At 56.4% G+C, this 26,577-nt stretch overlaps 1 protein-coding gene across 1 annotated transcript in view; it reads right to left on the bottom strand.

Annotated features, from left to right (window-relative positions):
* GRIK3 (glutamate ionotropic receptor kainate type subunit 3) overlaps positions 1-26,577 on the bottom strand; it is a 101,373-nt gene that overhangs the window by 67,299 nt on the left and 7,497 nt on the right. Inside the window, exons 2-8 of the mRNA XM_019512550.1 lie at positions 24,784-25,041; positions 23,278-23,459; positions 19,223-19,276; positions 14,437-14,610; positions 12,877-13,020; positions 10,224-10,331; positions 4,412-4,525 (exon numbers count right to left, since the gene is read on the bottom strand). Of these exons, the coding sequence (XP_019368095.1) occupies positions 4,412-4,525; positions 10,224-10,331; positions 12,877-13,020; positions 14,437-14,610; positions 19,223-19,276; positions 23,278-23,459; positions 24,784-25,041 (1,034 nt within the window). The remainder of the gene's footprint in view (positions 1-4,411; positions 4,526-10,223; positions 10,332-12,876; positions 13,021-14,436; positions 14,611-19,222; positions 19,277-23,277; positions 23,460-24,783; positions 25,042-26,577) is intronic.

Below are 26,577 nucleotides of genomic sequence, written 5' to 3'. Positions count from 1 at the left end.
CCACAGGCAAATGCCAGGTGTCTGGGGGCTTCCTCTCCCCTTTCTCATCTGCTCTCGACACTTTGCATGTTACAAAAGCCGCGGCAGGCCCAAGCATCTGCAGCAAAGCGCTGCCTTTATTCACTGGAAGGCTGCAGGCAGCGCTGGAAAGCAGAGCAGCTTCGACACAGGGACGAGGGATGCTCCCGAGCACCCGGCGGGACTGTGCTCCTCTGGGCCCCCACAATTGTGCCTCTGCTAATGCTCAGAGAGATTAAGTCTTTCTTCTGCAAAGATGCCCAGCTTGAAAGCCTGGAAGGGCTCGCAGGTGTCGGGCTGGCAAGCCATCTCCGGCTGAATCCAGAACGAGCTGTTAGTTTCCAGGTGCAGCAAGCAAACACCCTGGGGGTTGTTCATTACTATGGTCCTTCGCACCCCGGCTTTGATTCATGGCCTGCCTGCAAAGTGCCCCCGGTGACCCCCGGCTGCCTGTCTAACACCGATAGGCACTGAAGCACAGCTGATAATCATCCCTGGCTGCTTTGTGCTCCCCTCCGTTGCAGCCACCTCGCGGGGCTTGTCCTAAGCGTGGGATCCCAGCTCTTTCTTCCCTGGCGTGTGTGCAGCACCCGGCGCGGCGGGGTCCCCTCCAGCTGGGGCTGGAAGGCAGGACTGCAGCATCGGCACGGGAACAACTGCCCCCGGCGTGGCCTTTTCCACCGCCTGCCTCCTCTTCTGCAGCTGAGCAGAAACAGGGCTCAGAGCCGTCGAAAAGCAGGGCCGGGAGGGACCGCAGGGGCTCGGGACCCACGAACTGGAGAAAGTCAAGGCACAGTGTTGAGCAGGGAGGGGGAGAAGAGGGCGGGGGAGGCTGCCCTTGGGGAAGGATGCTACAGCCCTTTGCAAGATGAAGGTGTCGCAGTCGCTCGGTGTCTTTCATCCGCCTCGCGACAGGAGTTCAGAGATCCACGACTTCACTTGGCTTCTGGGGTTAGGTCAAGCAAGCGGATCCCTCCTGCCGTCACCTCGATGATCCCTAGCGCCGTCGGTGCAGAAACCTGCGCTCGTCGTGCGCGGCAGCGAGGAAGCCCGAGCAGGGGCCGGGAGCCGACGAGCCATCTGGATGCGCAGGATTACAAGCCAGGTGGACAGGATCATGCCAATGTCACTGGGGCAGCCCCGTTAAACTCCCTGGCTTTCCACCTCCTCCTCCTCGCCGTTCGTCCCTGTTCACGCATTGACTGTTTCTCTGGACTGGATGCCAACACCGGAGCAGCCATAAAGTACTGTTAATTTTGGGAACTGCTGTAGGGATTACATACATATTTAAGAGCCGAAGCACTGAGCATTAGCACGCCGCTCGCCTCGGTAATGTATCTCCAGGTCTCCTGCATTTCCTAGGGGTAACTCTGAACTCTGCGAACCACTTATTCACGGACTATTTCACAATTTATTACTGAAAATGGCCAGACATCCAATTCACAAGCTCTCTCGGTTTGCTAATCGATTTCGCAGTGAAGGTGCCCTCAATTTCATAACTTCACAGTTCTCATATTGCTTGGGGAGAGCGGTGCTGGCTGCCGGGGCAATATTTCTCTTGCAACAAGTCACTGCAATATGAGCAAAAGCAGGGGGAAAAAAATAACCTTTTGTGCTTTTGCTTTCCAAGGTTCCTCCTCTAGCTCTCCCACCGTCAGTGACAAATGCCAATAAAGTTTAAGGTTGTATTTTACATCTTAGCATCCAGTGTATGAAAATGCAATTACTGCAGAACTCGGATTCCAGCAGGCGCTCGCTCCTGAAGGCAATGAAACTGCAGGCAATTGTGGTCTTTAGCCAGCCATGCGTGCCCACACACAGGCACAAGGAGCTGAGCAATTAGTAGGCGGTGATTAGTTCTTTCTACATGGTATCATTTGCACCTGGACACGTTGCTCCTTGAATCAAGGGACTAAATTGCAGGCTGGAAGGAGACCTCGTGCAGGCAGGTGCTGGGCACGTCTCCCTCCGGCTCCATTGCTCTGCCTCACACCTCCATCCTGGCTTGCAGTGGTCTTGTTATTCAAGTCTGAGCAGAGCTATACAGGAGGGGTCACCATTGCTGGTTGACGAAGCCGGAGGAGATGGGGCAGCTGTGCCACGTTTCCATGTGGCAGGTGGTGGTTTTATTCCAGGCGTCACGTCCTTGGTCACTCCAGAGGTCCACAGAGTCCCAGCATCCAAACTCTCATCCTGCTAAACTAGACTGTCGGTCCATGCAGCCCAGTATCTTCCACGTCGTGGATCTCACGTCATGTAGGCTTGGTCCAGTGCGGTGGTGTGTGTTCGCCTCTGCAATGGTCTGTCTGTGTGTCTGTCCCTCTCGCGCACACCAGGACTAGATCACGGGGACCACCTTGGAGGCCTGCGAGGTCAGGCAGTTCTCCATGTCTCAGTGCAGGCTCCTCCAAGGCACTGAATGCAAATCCATCTGAAAACCATAGCTTCCGCTCCGACCCTGAGCGAGTCCACGCTCCCTTGTCATGTCCCTCCTCCTGGGCGCGGCAGCATCTTCTCTGGCTCCCTGCGGGCGCCCAGGCTCTCCCACGTGCAGCGCAGCCGTATACAAGCCCCAGTGCCTCATCAACCTTCATTAAGTGTTCAGCAAAACTTAATTCTGATCTGATGCCTGCTATCGCCTCCGATAGCGAGCGCAGGGACTAAATACCAGGTGACAGCTGGGAGTGGAGGAGACCGGTTGCTGGATCGTTCACTGACTTCTGGCTGGTTTCTCACCTACATGCTTAAGAGGGACAAGCTATGCGCTTAGTGCAGCTCTGGCTGGGCACGTGCTTGGTGTTCGTAGGGGTTTTCTTTGCTGCGATGGGACTCTTTCCATCTGAAGCAGACAACACCCGCTCCCCACATTGCCTCGCCTGCTATTCACTCATGCAGCCCAGGCCACGAGGCCTCACGGGGCCTTGGAGGTGCAGAGAGGAGACCCTGGCACGACGATCCCATGGCTGAAGCAGAGGGCTGGAAAGGTGCAGAAGGAGCCGGCGGCAGCCTCCCGGCTGGTGAAAGTGGGGTCGGCTCCAGGCCGCCTGCACCAGCATCGTGCAGAAACACGCCGGAGTCTGGCACGCGCGCGTAGTGGTCTGTGAGGGTGGCAAAGGCAGGGGGGGCTGCAGGCCAGCTCGCTGCAGGTGCCCTTGGCAGGCTTGCATTGAACGTGCTTGAGCCCAGCCGGCGCTTTGCCCATACCAAGCTCCTTCCCCTTGCTCGACTCCTCCCTTATGCCCCACTCCTTATTGCACGCGTCTGGACATGGCTGTGGGCTGGAGGTGCATCAGCCGGGCCACTTCGCATCGTGTCAGGAGGACCAGCGCTCCCGTCAGAGCTGACGTGCCCGGGGCGGATGCACGAGACACGACTGCATTTGGGCACACCTGCCCGGTCTGGGTCCTTGCCTGGGTGCTGTGGGGCAGAGTGGGGGAACAAGCTCCCACCGCGGGCTGGAGACCTCCCCAGGGAGTGCTGGGGCAGCGGGAGCCTCTCGTTCCCTTCTTGCCCCGCTCCGTTTAGCAGCACGCGATGACGGAGGTGGAGGAGGGTCTCGGGGAAGCAAACGGAGGCCTCCTGCTACAGACACACGTCGTGCTCGGGCCCGCTCCCCTTCCCTGCGATGCCGCCCGTCTGCGACCGTCTCGGCCCTACCGCCCTCAGCTGCGACCATCTCCCGCGCTCCCCCTCGGCCTGTGGATCCTATGGGGGCCCCTTACGCTCGTAAAGGACCTCCCGCTCCTGACTCCCTTTGGGGAAGGGGCTGTATGTGAATGGGGCAAGGGGGACGTCTTCCCAGCCCCGGGCCACTTGGCATCCCTCCCTTCACACCTCATGTTTGCAAAGCCACAAACCTGAAGTCTAAAGAGACCAGCTGGAGCTCCTGGGAACGGCCCTGTGTGGGCTAGCCGGTGGGGAGGGGAGCGATGGAGCCCAGGCATCCCCCGTAGCTGCCTCTGCACCAGTTTCCTTTCCTCGCCCCTTCCAGCAGAGCCACCTGCCAGGCAGGCATCCAGGGGCTTTCACAGCTCATCATGCGGGCAGCCAGGGAGTGGCCATTTGCTCATTAACGGAGATTCCCTGGACGCCGCTAATGAGCCATCAGTCCCAGCCTGGCAGTGTCTGGAGCGGTGCTGCATTGCACGGTCTGCCTTGGGCTCTGTGCTTGCTGCTCCCAGCGCAGGGCACAGCTCTGGGACCCCACACACGGCTGTGGGCAGCTGGTGGCTTCTTGCCCCGACCAGCCCCGCACCTCTGATAACAGCCCCATGTGCTTGGCAGGCAGCGGGGCTCCCAAACGCGAGGTGGGAGCTCAAGGAGAGGCTGCAGCCTCCAAAGAGTCAACCTTTTCCAGCTATTTCCGTATGGACGAGGACAAAAACCTTCTTACCAGGATGGTGGTGACAATGAGAGACCGGTTGGTCAGCGAGTCGGTGACGTTGGGCCCTTGTCCCTTGGCGATCTCTGTGATGTTCAAGCCCTCGGACGGGTTCCACACGCCAACCTGGAAACAAGCACGGAAATGCATTAATAGGGGCAGGGAGCGTCATTCGGTTCTCGGGGACCCACTTCTATCTTCTGCTGAGCAAGGGGTCGGTGGGTCTTCGGCTTTGGAAAGCCACCTGCTGTCCCTGAGAAGTTTCCAAAGAAATAAGGCAATTAAAAAAAAAATCCCCCAAACCCTCCAAGCCCCCAGGCAGCTCTCCCTGAGGCCCTTTTAGGCCCTAGGTAGCCAGGCGGGCCCCTGTGCTGTCTAATGCCTTGCCAATGACAGACACCAGCTGCATTCCCCAAGAAGCTGGGCTGAGACTTGTCGCTTTGTGCGATCGCCTTCCCTGCTTCTTTCACTGCTGAGCAGAACAATGCAGGACTAATTGGCGGAGGAAGCCCAGGGTGCCTGATCATCCCCGCAGGCGCCCAGCGAATGACGGGGGCAGCGACAAGCTAAGGTCAGCCCGCAGCGTGAGAAAGGGCTGAATGAATGTGGGCACGGGGTGGGATGGGGCTTAGGGAGCTCCCCAGCGAGCCAGCCGTGCCTTCACAAGAGCCACCTCGAAATCACTCAAGTGCGACAGAGCCATCGACGAGGACAGGAACAATGCTGCAATTACACCACAAACAAGAACTCATCCTGTGTGGCAGTTTTGCACTGTCAGACCTATTAAGGACTTGATAGATTCAGGCAATTTGTTAGTCGACGAGCGTGCATACCCTGAAATCCACCGTAACAATTGGTACCAGTGTAGGTAACAAATCTCGAGCAGGCGGTGACAGCAAGCTGGCTTGCCCGGGTTGATCAGAGCTTGCACAGCCAATGTGCTAGTGGTCCCTGTGTCACAGGCAGTATTCCCCAGGGTTTTCCTTCCAGCATCTCTAATCTATCAACAGGCTTTCAAATGCACCTATCGAGCCTGCTCCAGGACTACAGGATGCTAAACCTGCTCTCTGTATTTAAGAAGGTAAAGACAAAATGATCCAGGCAACTACAGGCTCATTAGTCTGAGCTCAATAGCTGCAAGACTTGAGAACAAATTTTGGAGGAACTGGTTTTCTTGATAAGATAACTGGTTTCCTTGGCAAAGCAACTATGGTAGATCTCATCTAGGTGGCCCTTGGTGAAGGACAAGGCCTGGTGCCACGTGGGCCATTACGAGTTCAGATGGAGGAGTCGTGCATTAGACCAGGCATTGAAAAGTGCTGGTGCAAGGAAGTCAGGAGACATCCTCAGTACAGAGGAAGGGCAGAATACTGCCCATTGCTAGAAACAGTACTGGAAACGGGATCAAATTCAACAGCACAGAGCACACAGTTTGACACGAGGACCAAGAAGCAAAACGTCCTCAGTCGCGGTGGCTGAGCCCAGCGCGTCCACGTCCGCATCCGCGCTCCGTCAGGGGGATCTGGTCTCTCATTGCCCTGCTCCCAAGACACCTCAGATGTGTCAAAGACCTCAACATCCCAACCCCGGAGGGCCCAAGCTCCCACCTCCTGGTGCTCGCTGTCTGGCACGGCCCCTTCCCAGCCGGCGGTGCTCCCAGCAAGAGGCGAGACAATGGGACCCGCAGCCGACGCCGGTCGATCGAGTGACAAGGCTGGAGGGGGAGACGGGGACCTCGAAAGACAGAGAGCCCAGGGTGCCCCCAGACTTGAGCATGCTCTTTGCTTTCCCCAAATAGCATGATCAATCCTGCCAGGAGGGAAGTCCATAGATTTATTTACTTCTCTCTTTTGTTCAAACGCTCCAATTGCTCAAGCGGCCCACAGAGACAGCCTTGGTGTTACTGCGCTGAAAAAGAGATTTTGCAATGAAAAATGCTGGTTGCAAAAACTCCATAATTTCTAGAAGAGTTTCCATGCACTGGGCAAGAAGCCCCGAGTATTTGAAGGACCCCGGGCACTCGCCCACCGTCCCCCGCTTCGATCGCACGCGTGCTCGGATGTTCAGAGATGGCTGTTGTGGACGTTCAGGAAGGGAAGGAAGCTACCAAAGGGCTTTCGGCAGCGCCACACGCTCAGCTCAGAGCCCTGTGCTAAGTTTCCCTCAAGAAAATGAAATATGTGGAAACCAAGGCTGAATTAATCAATTTAAAAATAAAAAGAAGTGAAAACAAAATGTAAATATCCCATTAAGAGAACTGTGTAAGTCAGATAGTCATACGACATGTAATTATGTTTGGTTAACACTCCTATAATCCTCTGAACATCCAGGAGGTAGAAGGATCAAGCCTCACAATCCTGAAGCTCAATAAATATAAGCTATTATACATAATGCAAAGTACATATTGGGATTCGTTTGCCGTTTGGCGTTTCATTATTCCAGATTAGCTATTGACAGAAACTCTGTGTCAACAGAGATTTGACATCGATACTTTAAAACCTCTCTCCAGTTGACAGAAAGCTTTGCAAAAAGCAGGGAGAACTCTGAAATCTCTGGAACGGCTGGAGATTAAATACAAAAGCTGAACAACCTTGTGGAATATGCATCAGGGCTTGGCAACATCCTATGGGCTTTACGCGACGCACAAGGGTAATAAATGCACTTCTTCTATGCACCTGAGAAGTATTAGCTTGACTGATAGGCAAAAGTGGCAGGTGTCTTGGATACCAAGTGAATCTGAATCTTAAAATATCATTGCAATAGCTAGCTATCGTTGCACCAGCCAGCCCGCTGCATGCAGCAGTCATTTCTTCTACTGGGTTTGCAAAGCATCAGCCTCCAAGTGCGTTACTAGAAATCCAGAGAGCAGGCCTCCAAAACGCCCGCCCTGGCTTCTGACTAGCTGAGCAGAGCAATTCACCCCCAGAACTAAACGTCAGCAGCTCTCACCAGGGAAGCGTTGGGTTAAACCCAGCTGGGCTCGTCAGGAGGTCTCTGCAGACCTTCCCAGTCCAGCAGCCCAAGTTAAGGAAGAGCCTGAGAAGGCCCCTGCCACAGTGCAGCTGTGGATTTCGGGGAGGATGTTTTCAAAAGCTCTGATAGCATTTAAGTGTGAAGTTCACGCTGGTGGGTTTGGAGGACACCAATGTCACTGGCACGTCAGGACCACGGTGCCCTGGCAGAGCAGGCAGGGGGGAGCGTCAGGGATGCTGAAGCAATGGGCAGCGTGGGTTTGGAGTGAGCCCTGGCCGAGCTCAGGGTAAGAAGTGGGCAGGCAGTGAATAGCAGAAGGCATTCAGCATCATGCAGTCATAGAAATGAGGGTGGAAGGGAGCTCGGGAGGTCACATCCAGTCCAACCCCCTGCTCCAAGCAGGACCAGCCCCAACTACATCATCCCAGCCAAGGCTTTGTCTACCTGGGGCTTCAAAACCTCCATGTCCCCCAGCTCCCAACTATGTTTGCCCCCGCTGGACTCTCTCCAAAGTGTTCACATCCTTTCTGTAGCAGGGGCCCACAGCTGGACGTAGGACTCCAGATGTGGCCTCCCCGGTACAGAAGAATCGCTGCCCTCGATCTGCCGGCACCGCTCCTCCCAATGCAGCCCCGGACGCCGTTCGCCTTCTTGGTGACAAGGACACACTGCTGGCTCCTGTCCAGCTTCTTGTCCCCTGTCCCCCCAGGTCCTTTTCTGCAGAGCTGCTGCCCAGCCCGTCACCCCCAGCCTGCACCGGTGCAGGGGATCGCTCCCTCCCCGGTGCAGGACTTTGCACTTCTCTTTATTGAACCTCATGGGATTCCTTTTGGTCCAATTTGTCTAGGTCTCCCTCCATCCTAGCCCTACCCTCCAGCATACCTACTCCTCCCCCAGCGTGGTCTCATCTGCCAGCTTGCAGGGGGTGCGCTCCAGCCCGTCTTCCAGGGCACCGATGCTCAGCAGAGCTGTGCACCTGGGAAGCGCTGCACTCTCCAGGGCTCTGCCCATCTCCGCCCACGTTTCAGGCTCAGGAACAGCTCCTCAGCTGCTTGTGCTCTGCTTTGCCAGCCTGCAGATGTTGCTTTCCAAGTACCGAAAAGCCCCAGCTGGAAAGCAGAGAAAAGAGTCTTGCCCAGCCCTGGTGGAAAGGGGCCCAGCAGGGACAACTGCTCAGAGGAAGGCCAATGATTTTCATGTTTTTTAAAGGGACTCTTTTTCTCTAGTCTGCACCCAGCATAAAAAACAGGCCCTAAACAGGTCAATGTTGCCCTTGCAGACAGCACCGTGCGCGGAGAGCTGCAGTGTACGGGAGCAGGGCTATGCCTTGCTTTGAAGAGGAGGAAAGGCAGGCTCCAGCTGCCTCGTGGCTCCCCCGCGAGCTGCTGCCCCTCGCAACCAACCTGTTCCTGCCCAGGACCGTGATGGAAATGCTGGCTCAGGCATGAGCTACCTGTTCGGCGAGCCCCGTTTGATTAATTCTGCTGCCTTCGCCAGGGAAGTCAGCTGTGCACCTTGCAATGGCTTGCTTGCATTTAATTGAAGGCTCCCTTGCTCGGCTCCCGGCTTGCATTTCTTGCTGTATTCATATCCCGTCTTCACATCCAAAGGTCACGAGATCCGTAGCGGCTGAACCGCACCTGGGAGCCTCAGCGAATAGACTCCGCTCTGGAGAGTGACTTGCGAGCCATGAAGCCACTTCCACGCACAGACCTGCCTGCAACGGCCCTGCCGCGAGCAACAGGAGCTTGCGGGAGAGCAGGGAGACGCCGACCCGGGCTTGCTCGCTGGACAGCGGGAGACGATGCTCCTGGTTCTCCCTGCAGACCCAGCTGCACCAGCGAACCAGGCCCTGTGGGTCCCTGATCCCTGAATCTGTTGGCTCCCATATCTGCACAGTAGACACGCTTGCACGTGGCACTATCTGGGAGAGCACGTGGAAGCTCATGGCTCTGGGTATCAGCTCTCCATGGCGCAGATATTTCTGTTTCACTGGCAGCGACTTACTGCTCTGTGCTGTCTGCCAAATGATTCAACCTCACCTGGCGCCTTAGGAGCTGCAACGCTTTGCATATCACTCTTTATTTTATTATTGTTTTTTTTGTTTTGAGAAGCAGGTCCTGATATGGGAATTAGCACCCGAGGGTCACCCCTGCCCCTTGGTTGCATGTTCCTTGCTCAGAGGGGACTCTGCTAATCGGCTACAGTGTTTGCGCTGCCCCGTTTCTTCTTTCTGCCTGTGCAGCACGAGGCCAGGAAATCCTCCTGCCCGTTTTCCCTTCCTTTGCTGCCCTTCCAAGAGCAAAACACAGGCAAAAATATATAACATCATCTCCTCCAGAACCTGGGCTGCTGACATCTCCAGCCTCGGGCAGTTCTCATGGCAGGAGATCACAGCACGAGGGGCGACGCTGCTGTTGCTGCCGCTGCCTCGGGGAAGACCGTGGAGCACTTTACACACCGTCTCCATGGCACGGAGCGGGGACAGAGCTGTTTTGCTTTCCCCACCTCTGGTGAGCATGGAAAGAAACGGCTGAATGACTGCTAGGAAAGTTTCTTCTTCTGCTTCTGCTCCACCAAGCGCCGTCTATGGTGTGGTAGCTGTTTACACGGCAAATAACTCGGACATCCCAGGCGGAAGAGCATTAGGACAGGATGCGTGCACATCCCTGCGCGCAGGCTGGGAAGCAGGCTGCGGAGGAGGTTTGAAACACCTCCACAACAGCAAATGCCTTTGGGTACCAAGCACAGCAGCTATAGAAACCACAAGCCCAAGCCAGTCTTCTCCGCATTATTGTCCTGGGAAGGCCCCGGTAACTTTTAATCAACAGGTAGGACAAACTTAACCAACCTTTTCCAGGCCGTCTTCTTTGAGGCTGACGATATCCAAGTCAAAGTCGGTCCTTAACCCGCTGGTTTTGTTGAAGACAATCCGTCCAGTTAATCCTTCCCACTGGGCCTGTGGAAGACAGAGAGGGCAGCACAGCTGTTATTTGGCATTATAAATCATCATTTGCTACTGTGGCACAATGCTTCATTTTAATTACTCCAAACACTGATACTCTTTCCCTAAAGAGCATGATTAATTAATAATCACCTCCATCACTGCTCCTGCTGCAGCGCAGGCTAGAGATTTCCATAAATCCTACTATAGTCCTTGCTACGATTTACATTTGCACCTTTTGTGTTCCCCGTCTCTCTCGGGACGAGCCCCCAGCATGTTCAAACAATGCAAAACTTCCTAGTAGTGCGGGAACGCCAGCAAAGCCAACAGGCGAGGCCCGTCTGGCCTCGGACGGCACCGATCGAGCACACACGCGGCCCACACCTGGCTCTGGCGGGGGATCGTGCTGGCTCCTTAGCTAGCAGATGCAAAGTGCTCTGAAGTCAGAAAGCACTAACGATTTCTCCGCCTGCTTTTCAGATGGGGAAGTGAAGCCGAGAGAAGCCGAGACCCCGTCCACGTGTGGAAACTCTGATGCTGTAATGAAGTGCAGGGATACCAGGGCAAAAATACATTTGCCTCGCTGCTGTTTGGGAAGAAGCAATGCTCTGGGCATGCAATCAGCACCACCTTGTCCAGAATCAGCCCGGGCCAGTTGATCTCCGCTGTGCTCCCGCTTGCTCTGAGCTAACCTGCGTGAACAGGCCTCGATCCCCCCGCTGTTGCCTGTCTCCAGCTGCCCCAGGCTAGCGCAGGCACATGCTCGCACTCAAGGCACCGGAGACCGAGTCCCTTAGTGGAGGCAGCACTGAGACGGGAGCATCTTCTGCTTTGCCCCTTCCCTCGGCCTGTCCCCGGCTCCTCTGCGGGGCTACTGAGCACATGCTGGCATGTGGCTGCTCATTTCCTAGCTCTCCGGCGCAGAGGGAGGAGTGGCTGCTAAATGCCAGCTGCGGGCATCCCCGGGGTGGCAGGCAGCATGTGAGGCAGGCTGCCTTCGGCTAGGGAGAACAACCCACACTGCACCCTTGGGCATGTCAGGGCTGCAAACACCTGTCCAGAGCAAGGCCAAGCACACGTGTGCACGCGTGCCACAGAAGCAAGCACCAGCGCTACTGTCTAGGTGAGGCCTGGGGAGCATCTGGGATGCCTCGATGCCAGGAGGATACCATGACTGCGCTGCTCGCTGAGGCGGTGCCAGGAAGGGAAACAAGGGGTGGGCGCTGGGGTGCAAAGCTCAGCAATCTGCAAAAGGAGCCGACCGAACACACGACTGACACGGTCTTCTGGCAGCCGGCGGGTGCAGCTCCCTATGCAAGGGAACAAAACGACGAGCGGGGACAGAAAGGTGCTGTGACCGGGCCATCCTTCCTGCCTGCCCCCTCCGGGACGCCCCATCCGCCGTGCACGTGGACAGGCTTAGCCCAAGGCAGGAGCGGGGCTCAGGCAGGGGCTCTCGGTGCTGCAGCAACATGGATCGGGAATGAACCACGCACAGAAACAAGCAATGCTGGTGTCACCGCAGGGAGCGAGGGAGAGCCTCTTTCCAGACACCTGCCATCATAGCAGTCATGTGGCCTGATCCGTGTCCTCCCCAAGCCCCTGCTTTACCCTTCTCAGACAGGGATGCTCCACTGTGGGGGCAGAGGCTGGGAAGCAAGGCTGCCATGGGGGGGTCTCGCTCCGGCTGCCTGCGCTGTGGGGCTGTTTCGGGAGAGGGTCGGCCGCAGTCCCTGGGCCTTCTGCTGCTTCCACAGTGAAGCCAGCTGCGAGCAGCGACATGCTCGGGACCCCAGGAGAGGAGGATGACGGCAGCTCAAAGACAATGCAGTTCTCGCTTTGCTCCCCCTTTTCCCCACTTGCTAAATCCCGGGCTCTGCCCCGGCCAGCACTCGAGGCACAAGTATCACGTGCTGGTGCACACCCAGCAGTCGCTGCATCTCACGGTGGGTCACGTGAAGGCAGTGGTGCAATGAAGCCGGTGCCCAGCCCAGGCCTGGAGCCTCTTGCATGCACGTCGCTCACGGCTGGTTCTTAAGATTCACGAGCAAAACCATTCGCCTGCTGCCCCGCACTGCAACCTGCTCCTCATTAGGAGCCCTGCTTCCAGCCACATCGTTTCCTTCACGCCGGTGCCTCTGCCTTTGCAGGCCTGAGCCCAAAGAGCGGGCATCCCCTGCATGTGCAGGGTGCAGCGCAGCCCACAGCACATGTCCACACCTCTCGAGCACTTTTAGCTGGGCACAGGCCACGCCAGCAGGTGAACTGGGAATAGAAACTGGTTTTCCTAGTTCCCAGGCAGGACCCTTGCACAGGTCCCAGGCAGCCCTGCTCCCCCCCCGGAGTCAGGAGTGCCTTGCCCAGTAAGACCAGCAGCACCGGTCACTGGCCAGGACGGCGCGCTGTGTTGTGCCACCGGGTCCTGTCCTGCAGCCCTGCTCCCGCCGTCCCTACCCCGCTGGTGTAAGCTGCTCCCCAAAGTGCTGCTGTCCCCTCTTTCCTCCCGCCACCCCGTGCTGGGGAGGGTGGGAAGCAGCCATGGCGCGGGCCGCGCTTTTACCTCTTTTATAAAATTCATGAAGCGCCCGCCGAACCGCCAGGCCTTGTGTCGATGGCACTGCAGGGAGTTGACGGTCATCTGCGGGGCGCGCTGGTAGCACACCGAGACGATGTGGACCGCGTCGTACAACAGGGCAGCATCTGTCTAAAGTAAAGGGGAAGAGCATGGGGGTGGATAACTGTCCCGGAGCGAACGGGGGCTCCTGCGCTAGGTGGACTTCCCTGCCTCTGAAAGCGAGACGAGCCCATTACAATCCTCCAGCCTGATCCTCGGGACCCATAAACCTGCTGCTCCCTCTGTACACAGCAAAGGGAAAGTCGGAGGAGCAGGAGCCTTCTCCCCGCGCAGTAATTTGCACTGAAAGCCATCTCTTTAAATCACAGCCTGGAAGAATGTCAGCTGTCTGTCTGCACCCATCTGGGGGGTTTAATGCACCTGCTGCTCTATGGCCACACACACAAGATTGCTGGCTGGCACAAAGGAAATGTCAGACAAATAAAAAACAGAATAATAAGGGCTTTTTCCCTCCCTGGGTAGCCACTTCCCTTCCCCCCTCCAACCCACAACCCAGGAAAACACTGGCATCCTGATGTCCTGGACGGGGGAAGCGAGGAGCGGGAAGGGTGAGCAACCTGCCCAAAGCCACGCGGCAAGTCCGTGCGAGCAGGAACAGAGCTCAGGTCCCTCGTTATCGGCACACGCTGCTGGCGTGCCCACGTTAATTAAGGGCTCCTCAGTGAGGAAGGTCACCTATTACTGCTGACAATCCTCCCCTTGGTGCACACAGAGCAGCGGGCTCGCTCTGCGGAGCCTTGTCACAGATCCGGGCCGCTCCCTTCATCGGCCTGTATTTGCACCAGCCCACGGCTGCCACGCGATGATTTGGGGGCTCTTTAATATACTGCAGAGATGCTTTTGGAGAAGACTCGGACTGAGAGGGGAGACTAAAAGCATGAAACCAAAGAGTGAGGAGGAAATGGGGTAAGTATCGATAGCAGCTATCAACGGAAGGGCTGGAGACCCCTGGGGACACGTTTTCATAGACTTGCAGAGCCGGCAGGAACAGCACAAGCCGGAGGGGCTCTCCTTGGAAACTCGTGCCTGAGCTTTGGGCGGATGCAGAGGGAAACTTCGCTGTGCTGGGAGGAGGCGCCTTGGGACGTGCACGGCAGAGCAGCTCCGGCCGCTTCCCGAGGGGTGCTCGGTACTTGGGGGCAGCATCGTGGCTCTCCTAACTCCCCCCCACCTGCCAGGGGTCACAGCAAGAGCCTGTCTCGCTTGCAAGCTTCCAGCGCCGACGTGGACCCAGCGCACGCGCTGCACCCGCTGCTGCCCGAGGGCGAGAGGGGCTGAGTGGCGCGAGGCCGGCAACCCGCCACACACCTGGGTTGCGTTTCAAAAGCAAAACAACAGCCAGCAAGAAACAAGTGCCCATTATTTAGCCGAAGCCTAGACCACTCCCCGCCTCACGCAGCCCACACCGAGCACAACGCGGTGGCTGTAGCGAGGCCCCTCCCGCGCATGCAGCAAACCCTCGGGGTTGTAAAGCGACCCTCGTACCATCATCACGCCGTCCAGCAGCCCCGTCTCGGCCTTGGGCGCTGACTGCAGGCGCTCCATGGACCACTTCTCAACGATGGAGGACACGTAGGGGTTCTCCACGTTGAGGATGCGGAAGCCGGTCAGGTTCACTCCGGAGTAGCGGTATGGTTCTAGGTCTAATGCATAAAGATCCTTAAAAGAGAGAAACCAGGTTAAACATTTTGTGCCTCTCTTGTCTTTGCCTCATTTCCTCGGTGGCACAGTGTCAGGTGGGGGATCCAGATGCCCCGGCATTGCTCCTCTCTCATCCCCATCGGTTAGTAGCATCCTGCTAGCATCCAGAGAGCTCAAGGGAGCCAGGGCTGCAGTGTGCTGGATGCCGCGTGGGATGAGAGCCCCTTCCCCGACACCCCTGCCGTGTAAAGAGCAAGGTCTACAAGGCGTGGGCAGCAAGGGAGGACTGCTGTCCCTGCTCTGCTGAGGCACGCGGAGGTCAAATGACTTGCCCAGACTCGGCACACAGGCGCTGGGAACAAAACTCAGGTCCCGGGAAGCGTGGGACTGCCGGGCCAGGCTGCCTTGCTCCCCTGTGGGCTCACACGGCATGTGGGACGCACCGTGGGGATTTGCCTTTTGTTTCACTCCAGGTAAAAGTAACCTGAGCTTTGGCTTCCAGGTACCGCTCAGTAGGGTGAGGCCTGCTCCGCCGCGGCGGGCTCCCTCCCCTTTGGACCAGCCCGCGCCCATAGCCTGTGCTTGCCACAGCCGGTGACTGAGCCGTCCAGCCGAGCAACTGGTCCCAGGCAAGGGACACGGGCAGCGTGCTCTCCGGGAAGGGCTGTGTCTCATCACCCTGTGTGAAGCACAGTCGCACGTCTGCAAGGAGTGGGGGATATCTGCCCCTCAACTGAGCCTTGAGCTTGGGAGAAGAATTAAGCAAAACCGCTGCTGAAACACGTGGCTAATTGTGTGGATATCATGATGGGAGATGGGGCTGTCAGGCAGGGGATAAATCATTCTCTCTTGCACTGCCATGGTCATAACGTGATCCTGACTCCGGGGCATGGGCCCACGAGAAGCCCTGATGAAGGCGAGGAGGAGGGTTTTGGTTCAAACAAGACGCTGAGCAAGTCCCTGAGAAGCCTGTGGGTCTGTGCTTGGAGAGGACAGCAGGACGCAGGTCCCGTGGGGCCAGTGCAGCACGGGAAGATAGCTCCCTGCCCCAAAGACCTTGCTGGGCACAACAGGGACGAGCTACAGTGGTCAGCTTCAGCTCTGCCCGTTGCCTCTAGCTCATCCCTGTTGTGCCCAGCAAGCTCTGGGGGCAGGGAGCTATCTCCCCGTGCTGGGTGTGGAGAGCGCCTGGCCCCGTGGGACCCTGGCATATGTCTGGACCCTGCAATGATGCCGTTGCGCTGCTGCAGTGGAACCGGGTCCCTTCTTGGCAGCGTGCTGCAAAGACACAGACATGGTTTGCAAAGTCTTTGTGCAAAGCTAATATCCCAGGGAGCACTTTGCGAGGGTTTCATGAGCTGGTCCACGGCAGCTCTGGGGTGTGTGAGCTTTGGCCCAGCTGTGCAGGGCATGGGTGCATTGATATTAGAAAGATGCTCGTGGCTTTCTTTCATGCCTCCTTTCTTTTTTGGAGGGGGGAAGGGAGGGTGCTGCAGAGGTAACTGGGATTTTCCACTGATGGATCTAGGATTGTCAAGTCTCTAAGCCTCTCAGAGGCTGCACGGAGATCTCCCCTGACAATGCAGCTGTGATGTAAGGACCCTGCTGGCAGCCTCGTCCTCTCATGGAAGTGGTCCTGTCTGGAGCAGCGACAAGGCACTACATCCAAATAGCAATGCCCAAATCAAAGCGCCATTAAAATCAGTGCAGCCTGGACAGCCAAGCCTGCGTGCTCAGTGGGAGAGTGAGGAATTGCTGCAGCTATTTTCTTTTCATAAGCTTTTAGGGATTTTTTTTTTAATGGTGGCTCCCTGTTTGGCATCCACAAAATGCCCAGCTGATGGATGCCATGCCTTCCCGCACAGTTGATGATGGAGTCGTTAATCAATGTCAAGCCCTGAAGGATCAATTATTTTCCCTTGCAGAACGGCAGGCACAAAACCACAGCCCCAGTTAAAAGGGCAGGCTGGAAATCAGGCAGGGATGTCATCTTTCTAAGTGATGCAACGCGATCCAGCTCAGTGCACGACGGGGGCCTTTCCGGGGACCTTCCCCTCTGCCCCATTTTACCTCGCAGCTGCAGTTTGACTCCTCTACCCCTGGAATAAAGGGCAATTAGGAATCGAAGTGGATTTGCAGAGATGGCAGAGGTGCCCCTGACACACGAGCTCCTTCCGGCCCTTCTTTTCCTGCCTGTCCTCGATCCGCACGCTGGAGCATCTGGTCCTATTTTCCAGCTCATCTGCATTTCCTTCTGGCAGGCATCTCAGGGCAGCAAAGTCGTCTCACTCTTTTCCTGGAGCTTCCCCTCCCAGACCTGCTGAGCTGCCTCTTCCCCCTGTCCCAGCTCCCCGGGGTTTCCCAGCTGAAGTGCTGCCTTCGCTGCTGCTTCAGAGCTGCTCCCAGCTGAGAGCAGGGATCCCTGGAGCCAGGTGCTTGGCAAGCATGCCGGACAGGGCGGTCCCGATCCTGCAGACATCTGCATTGGCAACTCCCTGACTGACTGACCCTCCCACACCTCCCTCCATTGACTTCCACAGAGCAAGGGCTGGCACTGCCAGCGGGGTCCCTGTCTCTGCATAAGCACTGCAGTATGAGATGCAGATGCCCCTCAGTCCCGATTTCAGGCAAGCCCACTGACGGACTCAGTGTGCTCTGGCTCTCTGACGTGCTGTTTGCTACTGATGACGGGCTTGTTTGCTGCTGGTGCCGAGCATGTGCCTAAACAAGGAAACTCGGTTTGATTTTTATTTAAATGTCTGAAAATCCAGCCCCGGGCACTCACCGTGAAGCCCGCAGGTTTGCAAATCATGCCCGGGCCTTTCATGCTTTTCCCGTCATCAAGCACGTTCCAGAGATGGTGGCACCGTCGCCCTGCCGGCCTCCCTGCATCCAGCCCGCCTGGGCTCTGCAATGCCTTTGGGGGATCTAGCTCATCCTTCGGTGCTTTTGCCTCTGAGCAACGCTGCAGATTCAGTCCTGGGATGTCTTCAGAAGTGGCTGAGACAGGGAGCTGGTAGCGTCAGCACCGTGACACCCGTCTGCTCCTTCCCCCATTACTTCATCTCCTCCGCACCTACCTTAGACCATTGCTGGTTTGATGGAGGTGCCCGAGCCCGCGGCACTCATGCAGGCCCAGCTGCGTGCACAGAGGGATGCGCGAGAGACTCTGAGCACCGCGTTCCCTCTCTGCTCATCTCTCCCCAGGCAGCTGCATGAGGGAGTCGGGGCTAGGTCCAATCCGCTGCCCAAAACCTCCTGATGGCCCTGAGTCCCAGCGACCCCGGCGGGCGCCAAGGCTGCTCAGAGCCGGAGAAGGTGCGTGGCCCATGCGTGTGCGACACAGAGCGCCAGCACCGCGGCCTTTGCCACCTCCCCCGGCTCTCGTGAGGGAGCTCGAGACAAGGCCATTCGTGTTGAACTCGGCGAACTGTGCTCAGCCTGGCTGTCTGGCAAAATGTTGAAGCATCCTATGCCAAATGTTGATGCACTGTACTCAGTATTGACGAGGGACCTTTTAGAAACATTCAGTATAGCATAATAGACTAATTCATTAGCACCCCATGGGTCTAGTAGGGAAGAAGCTGGAGCACATGCATTGCAAGCTAGGAAAACATTGCCTCGAGGAGTGACAGATTAAAATATCTTTCCTGTGATGTAACTGTTATTTCAGGAAAGTGGCATTAATTGTGATTGCTTATCTATTAATTTATTATAATTTTTTTTCCATTTTTTTTTTCCTTTTCACCTCCAGGCTTTACCTACCCATGAAATGTTCTATAGGCTCAGCTGGGGCTGATTAATAGGAGGTTATCTGGGAATGGCTTAAAGCTGCTTGGAATAGATAATGGCAGCAGGAGTAATTAAAATGTCTTTTGCATTTGAAAAATAAGTTTTGCAGTTTTTAAGGGTTAGTTTATTATGTTTCGTTCCTAAAGGGCAAAAAGATAAATGAGTTTTTTAACATCACATGCAATTCAGCAGACTCCCGGACGGCAGCCTCCTCAATGCAAACAAAAACGGCACGCCAAGAGAAATGCCTCCTGGAGTCAAAGGGGAACTAGCCTGTATTTAATGAGACTAGGGGTAATTTCAACCTGAGTTCTCCTTATGCCAAATAAACCTGTAGCATTAAACTATCTGCCCCCTCTCTTCCTCCCTCCCCCAGGGGCAGGGCTTGCCTTGGGCTTTCGGAGCAGACGGGCACCCAGTTACGCCTGCAATGCAGCACCCACGCGCCTTGCTCCCACGGCCCTGGACCCCGCGGTGCTAGTGCATGCTCAGCCAGAGGATAAAGGGCTGAAGAACTGCTGTGGGCCAGATTCTCCTCTCCCCTCCCCTCCCCTCCCCTGGTGCAAATCTGGAGTGCCTTCAGAGAAGTGGTGTAAAATCAGTGGCATTTAGAGACAGTGAGAGCCGAGCTTTTAGCACGGGCATTCGGGTGGTGCTTCAACAAGTGACCGCTGCAAGAGAAGAACGGCCCCTGCGCCCGGGCCGGGGCTCAGCACGGCGCTGCGTCCCCGTTGCACAGACCAGGCGCCCCCCACCCCCGGGGAGCTCTCCGGCCACCGGCAGCCCCTCGCATTTCATACGCAAAGACAGGAGGGAAGGCAGAGCTGAGATACGTTACCAGAGTCGTGAAGATGAAGTGGTAGTACTCCGTCATCATCCCCATGGCCATGGCCTGAAGAAAAGCAGGGAGAACCTGGTTAGTGAGAGGCAGAGCACGGGCCTCTAGCAAAAAGCAGCTAACGGCTGGCTGAGAGGCACGGGGGCAGATGAGGCAGGGCACGAAGCCTTTGGGTGCTGCGCTAATTCAGCAAAGCGCCTCGGCAGGTGCGTCGTTTCACGCTGCTGGGTCTCATGGCTTAGTTTGCACAGTGTGGGAGCACCCAGCACCCGCCGGCTTCAGCAGAGGTTGCAGGCATGGGAAAAAGGACATATGACTGCAACCGTGCATCTGCATCCGCACGTGGACACTGATGATCTACTCAGGTCCCTTCCAACCCTAGAAACTATGAAACTGCCAAGCAAAACACCGGCTCTGTCTGAGCGTCTTGCTCTGGCCCGGCTGGGGCGCAGGGAAAGAAAGCGTCTGTGTTTGCTGCGCTCCCATATGCCGGGTGATGGGCAGCCGCATAGACACCGAGGCAGGGGCACAAAACAGACTGCTCCCCGCGCCATTACTCTGTGTGCCGACCTTGCAAGGGGAAGGGAAAAGCTTTCCCCCCCTCTTAAATTGGTGCGTGGCATTCATCTCCAATTTCATCCCCTGCTGCTGGTGTGGCTCTCTTGTACCTACCACAGGCATGCAGCTAATTAAGAAGGAAAATGACTATCTACCCATTCTTCCTGAGCACAATAAACAGAAGAGCATAATTAGCACTCGGCTCCCTTCCTGACCCCAGGAATGTTTCCGGTTAGAGTCCAGAGTTTAAAAAAAGAAAAGAAAAGGGTGGGGGGAAAGAGAGAGTCATTCTTGTGTGTCATCACTAGTGTCAAATCAATTAATATAAATTGAGTAGAGTTGCCTAGGACTGGCACCGGGCTGGTCTGGCACCCGCCCCGGTGCGAAGCGCTTCCAAGAGGCCCAGCCTGGATGTCAGCGGGGGCCAGGGCGAAGGACGAGCCTGAAAGCCAAGCCAGCTCCACGGGCTGCGACTGTCTCACAGCTGCCCTGGCTCCTCGGAGCTGGGGACAGCCGCGTATCGGCATCTTCCCGGATGAGGATCCGAGGCAGCGCCTGGCGCGCTGACCCCGGCTTTCAGCACCTCCTGCCGCAGCTCCTCCGGGGCACTGCTCATGGCGTGGAGGATTGGGAAAGGAGTCCTTTAAAGCCGTCCCTGACAGCCACGGGGCTTCAGCTCACCTGGGGTGCAACGGGGGAGGCTTTGCTTCCCTCTGCTCTCTGCACAGCTCTGCTAAAATTACTAGGGCAGAGTTTAGCTCTGAGGAAAAGAGACAGTTTGAAAGCACGCGGGAGGTCCGGAGAGCAGGAAAAATGGAGCAACGCCCAAGCACCAGGCTGCAAAGTGGGACGTTTTCCCACTGCCTCTCTGTGACCTGGATACGAATGCAAAGCCAGGCAGGTCTTGAGCCCCGGCAGCACCAGAGCGGCAGGGATCAGACCCAGTCCTCCTGTCTGGTGCATGCAGCAGCCTCCCAAGGGCAGAATAAACCCCGGCCTTTGTAAAGGAAGAAAAGAGGAGCGAGTGGGGTGATGCCGCAGGGGAAGCCACAGAGACACCGCGGGAGAAGGGAACACGGGGGCGGCGTTAACATTAACAGACCCACGCACAGCCACCCGCCGCGATGGGCAGGAGAGAAGCCAGGGAGCAAATAGGTTCATCAACCAGTGATGCAGACGCGGAGATCAGCGATACCTGGGGGCTGTGCGAGGCCTGCTAAGAAAGCCTGGCTTCCCGATAGACGTTGTCAAAGAATCTGCTGGTCCCAGAGGCCAAAAATGTGAATGCCTTAACCCCTGTGTCATCCCGGCACACCGTGGGACAAGTTCCTCTGCATCCCCGAATGGGGAAAGGTCTCGGGGTCCCAAGTGCTGCTCTAGCAAACTAAGAGCTGCCTGCAAGCTAACGGCGTGAGGGGATTATTTATTACATGTTAAATAGATCCGGAGGATTTGAGGCACGACTGGTGTTCATGGGTGCCCAGGTGGACGCTCAGCTTCTGAAACTTGGACCACTTTAAGGCAACACAAACACCCAGATCAACAACTGCTTTGGGGGATTTGGGCCCAGATGCCTATTTTACTTACTTTACTTTATTTTACTTAATTTTTAGGGCATGGCCTGTAGGACTCCTGCCCTTCTCTGCATTGCATTGGAAGAGCCAGAGAAGAGGGAGAACTCAGAGGACTTGGCAGAGGTCAAATCTGCACGCGTTTAATTGCCAGTGTTTGCTAAATGGTTGCAGAAGGAAATGATGCAGAGATGCTGTGCACAGCGAAGGAGAGAGGATCCAGGTCCAAAACTTCTCTCTCTTGCGAGCACCTCCTGCATCTTCTGCATCTTTCTTTCTTCGCCAGGACTCGAGGCTTTTCACAACGCACAGGAAGGCAACGCTGCAGGGTGAAAGGTGGAAGACCCCGACGGCGAGTTGCAATTAGCTCCTCCATAACCTGTTTCGCGGAGAGGAGAGAGGCTCCTTTTCCCAGGCTTCACTGGCTGCTCCAGGTCAGCATTTCTCACTGCCCAGCAGTGAGGACGAGACAGGACTAGGACAGACCCGTGTGTCCCAGCACGTGTAAGCGCGGTCTGTGGAGCAGGCCGTGGGACAGCTCTGTGCACACCAGGCGGCTTAGCCAGCATTGCACGGCTGGCTGGGCGAATACACGCAGGCACCACTTTAAGGTGTGAATGGGGTTTACAACACCCTGGCACACTTTGGTGCGGGGTCCGCGGGCAGACGTAATCCATGCACCGCTGCCAAGCAGAAATCTCTGTTGTTGTCCTGGAAAAAACCCGCCGGAGACACAGGGAAGCTTCCTTCCCTCCCACCCCCACTCCCCGCCCCTCCTCTTCCCTCACGATGAGGAGTGGAGCAGATGGCACAATAAACTATAATAAACTGCATAATAAGTGAACAGCACCAAACGCAGCCAGCATGTTAAAGTAACAGGCAGGAGAAGGCGCCGTGTCCTGGGCTCTCCGCACGCTCGGGGCATTTCCCCTCATTTTGCAGCGGCACAGGGGTTGCATGGGACAGTCGCCTCCTGTTTGCTGAGCTGCTCGGTCCTTTGAGGGTTCATTTAATCAGGGCCTGGCGTCCCACTGGGCTGCTATAAATGACACTGATGTTTGCTATTTTTTAACATTCCTTGTGCAAACATTTTGCTTGGCCTCCTGGCAGCCCTGTACCATAATGGCACGTACATAAGAGGAAGAGCGGGGGGGCCTCCAAGCCTTCTGGCATGTGAGACGGAGGAATTAAGGAGTTGCAGGGAGGTGGAAAAGGCAGGTCACTGGACTAGGCTCATATGCAGAGAACGGCACAACACAGTGATAAGAGGACCCGGGAATGTCATATTCTTCTTGGCATTTCCATTTTGACCAGATCTGTGCTCTTGTGTCAATGCACGTGTGTGTGTGTGCATGCACGCCTGCTCAAAAGATACCTAGCCAGAGATACAGCAGCTCGTGCCGTGCGCCAGGATGAGCGTGTTCAGACTCTGGGTCAAGGTGATTCAAAGAAGATTCAAGCAGCAGCACGAAGCAAGTGCAGGGACACGACTACGGGAAGGGCGAGAGACCTGGGCAAGAGCAGACGTCTGTGCAGCAGGAAATAAAGTGCCACCCGCCTGGTCCTTGGGGACTGCAAGTCTTGGGGGATCACGGCGCGCAAACCGCAGTCAGGGCAGCCGCAGCCATTTCCCTCTGTGGGAGATGCTGATTTTCTGTGGGCATTTTTATTATTATTATTTACTTGTAGTGATTTGGGGAGTTTTTTCCAGTGTCGCTTGGTTTTTTCATCCTTTGCAGAAATCAGAAATATTTCATAGGGTCAAAATCCCAATTTCCCACTGAAAGACCAAATTAGATGGGAATTGGGTTAATTCTGAGAGGCATTCGGGGCCCAAGCAGGGACCTGCCCCTCCTCGCCCCACCGCTCTGTTGTTGAGACCCGCTTTGCGTTGGGAAAACCCTGGCGGGCGCCCGCCTCGCTCACCTGCTTGAGGATCTGCGCGGCCATGAGGTGGCTGCAGTCGAAGATGATGCGAAACTCCCTGCCCCGCTTCATCTCCTTGAGCAGCGGCCGCGCGTCCTCCGTGTCCAGGGGCAGCTGGCGGATCTTGAGCCGGATGTTGTACCGCGACGGGGCCATGATGAGCTCCTGCAGCCGGATGAGGCCTTGGGGAGCAGCGGGGCACAGAGAGAGAAACCGCAGCGTTATGCAGGGAAGGGTGCGCTCGTCTCACCTCCGCCGCCCCCGCCTTCATCCTACTGGGGGACGAGGGGGCACCGGGCACCCCATTTGCAAGGGAAGCTTTGCAGCGAAGTCACCCCAGCCCTGCACGTCCGTGCCTGCCCCCCCGCCCCCTCATTAGCATTTTGTAAAATAGTCTGTCACAACAAAGGAGCCACCTGTGACGAGCTTTTAAATTTAGGGCTGTGGTTTGCAAGCCAGCCATGTCTCGGTACCCCGACCCCTCGTGCCCCTGGCCCGGGAAGGGCGGCTTGGTCTCAGCCCTGGGGCTGCAGTCCTCGGGGTCCAAGAAACGTGCTCTGGGGAAAAGAGAGGAGCAATGCAGGCAGCTCAGCACACTGGGCCCGTTTTTGATGCAGGAGAGAAAGAATCAGCTCTCAAATCAACGGGGCCTTACGAACAACTGACTCTGGCACCGAGCTCCCACCTGACGAGAGAGCCTTGGTTAGCACAAGCGTGCAGACCGGGGCTTGCCGTCTCCCTCCAGGCTCGTTTCTCACCTTTGGAGTGGGCGCGGAGCTGCCGTCCGAGCAGCGGATAAGGGCAAGAAGAAACCCAACAGCAGCCCACTGCAAAGAGCGAGAAACCGTGCACCGGATCCCTGCTCCTCGTGGCAGAACGGCACTAGCACGCGTCACGGAGGGAAGCAGCGCACGGCCCACGCGTGCCCCAGGGCCGTCAGGCCGCGTTCCCGGCAGCCCTCCCCAAAGGAGACCGCTTGGTAGCTTGGCACTGGCTGGGCTGGCCGCCCAGCGTGGCACTGATCTGCAGCACGGGGCTTTGCCTTTCCCTGCTGTCAGGAGCACCACTCATTTGTGTCATTTTGCAAGCTTGGCTTGGTGGCACGAGCCAGAAAGCAAAGGGCTTTTACGTTCAGGTTTGCTGTTGGCTGGAAATCTGGCATCCTCTGTGGCAACAAGAGTCCTTTTGCACAGGGACATGGCAGCAATGACTGCAATGGAGCTGCAGCGAGAGCACCAGAGAGGTCGGCCTGCCGCCCAGCCCCTGATCGCTGGTGGTCGTGGCCGTGCCCGGGGCAGTCAGTGTCCAACAGGCCACGCATGAAAAGTTCCAGCAGCAACCCAAAGGACCCTGTCCAGTCTGGTTGTGAGCGCACGAGGACTTCCTACCTTTCTTTGCGGACCAACTGCAGGACATGGCGCAGGTTTTCTCTGCAAGGGGCGTGCTAGGACAGTCCCTACAAGGAACCCACGGTAGAGAAGCTGCATCAGCTCTTCCTTCACCTACCTGTACTGTCATCATACACAACGGTAGCTGACCTCCATTTCAAATACTGTACGAGGTCCAGAATGGCATGGCTCAGAGAAGCATAGTCAGGGTAAAGGTTGACATAGAAAGTGTCCTTGTTATCCAGCGGGTGATGCTTCCATCGGAGTTGTATGTGGGGGACTTCCAGTGCATTGCAAATGGACTGAACGGCATTGGTACAGGAGCCTTGAGAAGGCCCAAATATTGCTACCACCCCAAGAGCGAGCTGGTCACAGGCTGCAATAGAAAGGGATCAAGGCTGTCAATACACCAGATGACATCCCTCCCCGCACCCTCCCTCCAGGACTGCATACAATCAGAAAACATGAGGCTTGGAAGGGGGTCATCCCCTGCTCCAAGCAGGACCATCCCCAACCAGCACAACCGCAGCGCAAACGTCACAGGCATCTGGGAAGCGACCCCCCCAACACCTCTCCTGCCATAAAAATGATGGCATCAGGTGTGACATGCTCTGAAAACCAAAGGGCGCAGCCGGTGAGCGTCTTAGGGTGGATTCGAACACTGGGTTTCAGCTAAAAACCTGGATATTTAGCAGAAGCGCCTAGCAGCAAGCTCTAGACGGCTTCGTTACGTTAAATAAAAAGCTGATTCACCTCGCTCTGAAAAGAGCTCTCTGCTTGTGCACGTGCAGTGCCTCCCTTGGAAAATAAAAAGCATTTATAAGGGCATGGAGCTCAATAAAGATAATGGTTGAGAGCGAGGCACTGGAAAAGTTGCTATCGCTCGCAAGCAGGGTCCTTGAGCCTTTACGCCTGCGAACAAAGGCCCTCCATTGACTCTTTCCCCTTGCCGGGAGGATGACCACTTGACCGACTGGAGGACCCAGCCCTTCCTGCAGCAAATCAAGGTAACAAGAGCCTTTTGCATAATCATCAGCTTCAAGGAGGCTCCACTTAGCACTTGTTCCATTCAGGGTCCGTCAGGAGAGGAGCTGAGCACTTCTCAGCATGGTCCCCGGCGTTTATTTTCTCCTCTCCTGACTTTAGAGGGCTGGATGCTTTCCTCTGCTCACAACTGACTGGTGCAGGGGTGACCAACCCGGGCACACACGGAGGGGCAGGCAGCACAGCTGCAGACCGGATAGGGAGCAGAAAGCAGAGCAGCAGCTCAGACAGGGAGAATCGGGCAGAAAATCAAGCAGAGGAAAAGGAGGGGAGAAGGCGTGAGGGTGATTTGTGGCCTGCTTGCCAAAGACATTGGCCGTCATTGGACTAGTGGATGAAATCAGGGTCCCATGAAACCAGAAGGGATTTGGGTCATTGATTTCACAGAGGCCAGAGTTTCTCCCCCGCGGCGTACCGAACGACAGCATAAGTAATCGCCACATCTCCTCCACCAGAGAAAGCCGGAGGCTCCAGATAAAGACGCATCTCTGCACCCTGGTTGCAGCAGCAAGCTCCTCTGTGCTGCGCGGAGCAGCTGAGAGAGGTGGGACCTGGCACGCTTAGCTGGCAGGTTACAGACAGCACTTAAAGAGTGCAAGAAGCTGGTCATTACGGGGCCTGCTCTTCTACCAGCTCAGATAAAATGCTCTCATAAGTCAGCAGATACTTTATCTTGGACAATCAGGGCAGAATAGGGATCCCAAAGTACTTAATTAAAGTCCATCTGTATTGCAGACTTGGAGTGCAGTGCAGCCTCGGAGGCTCCCGTTACCTGTCTTGGAAGCTGGATGTGATGGGTAGCGCAGGAAACAAAAAGCTTCCTGCCATGGAGCTGGTGGACACATGCACACGTGCGCGCGCACACATG

Source organism: Gavialis gangeticus, unplaced genomic scaffold (genome assembly GCF_001723915.1).
Source record: "Gavialis gangeticus isolate Ggan-Ray unplaced genomic scaffold, GavGan_comp1, whole genome shotgun sequence".
Taxonomy (NCBI): Eukaryota; Metazoa; Chordata; order Crocodylia; family Gavialidae; genus Gavialis; species Gavialis gangeticus.
Note: the sequence above shows the minus strand (reverse complement) of the source record. Positions and strands in the feature narration are given on the sequence as shown.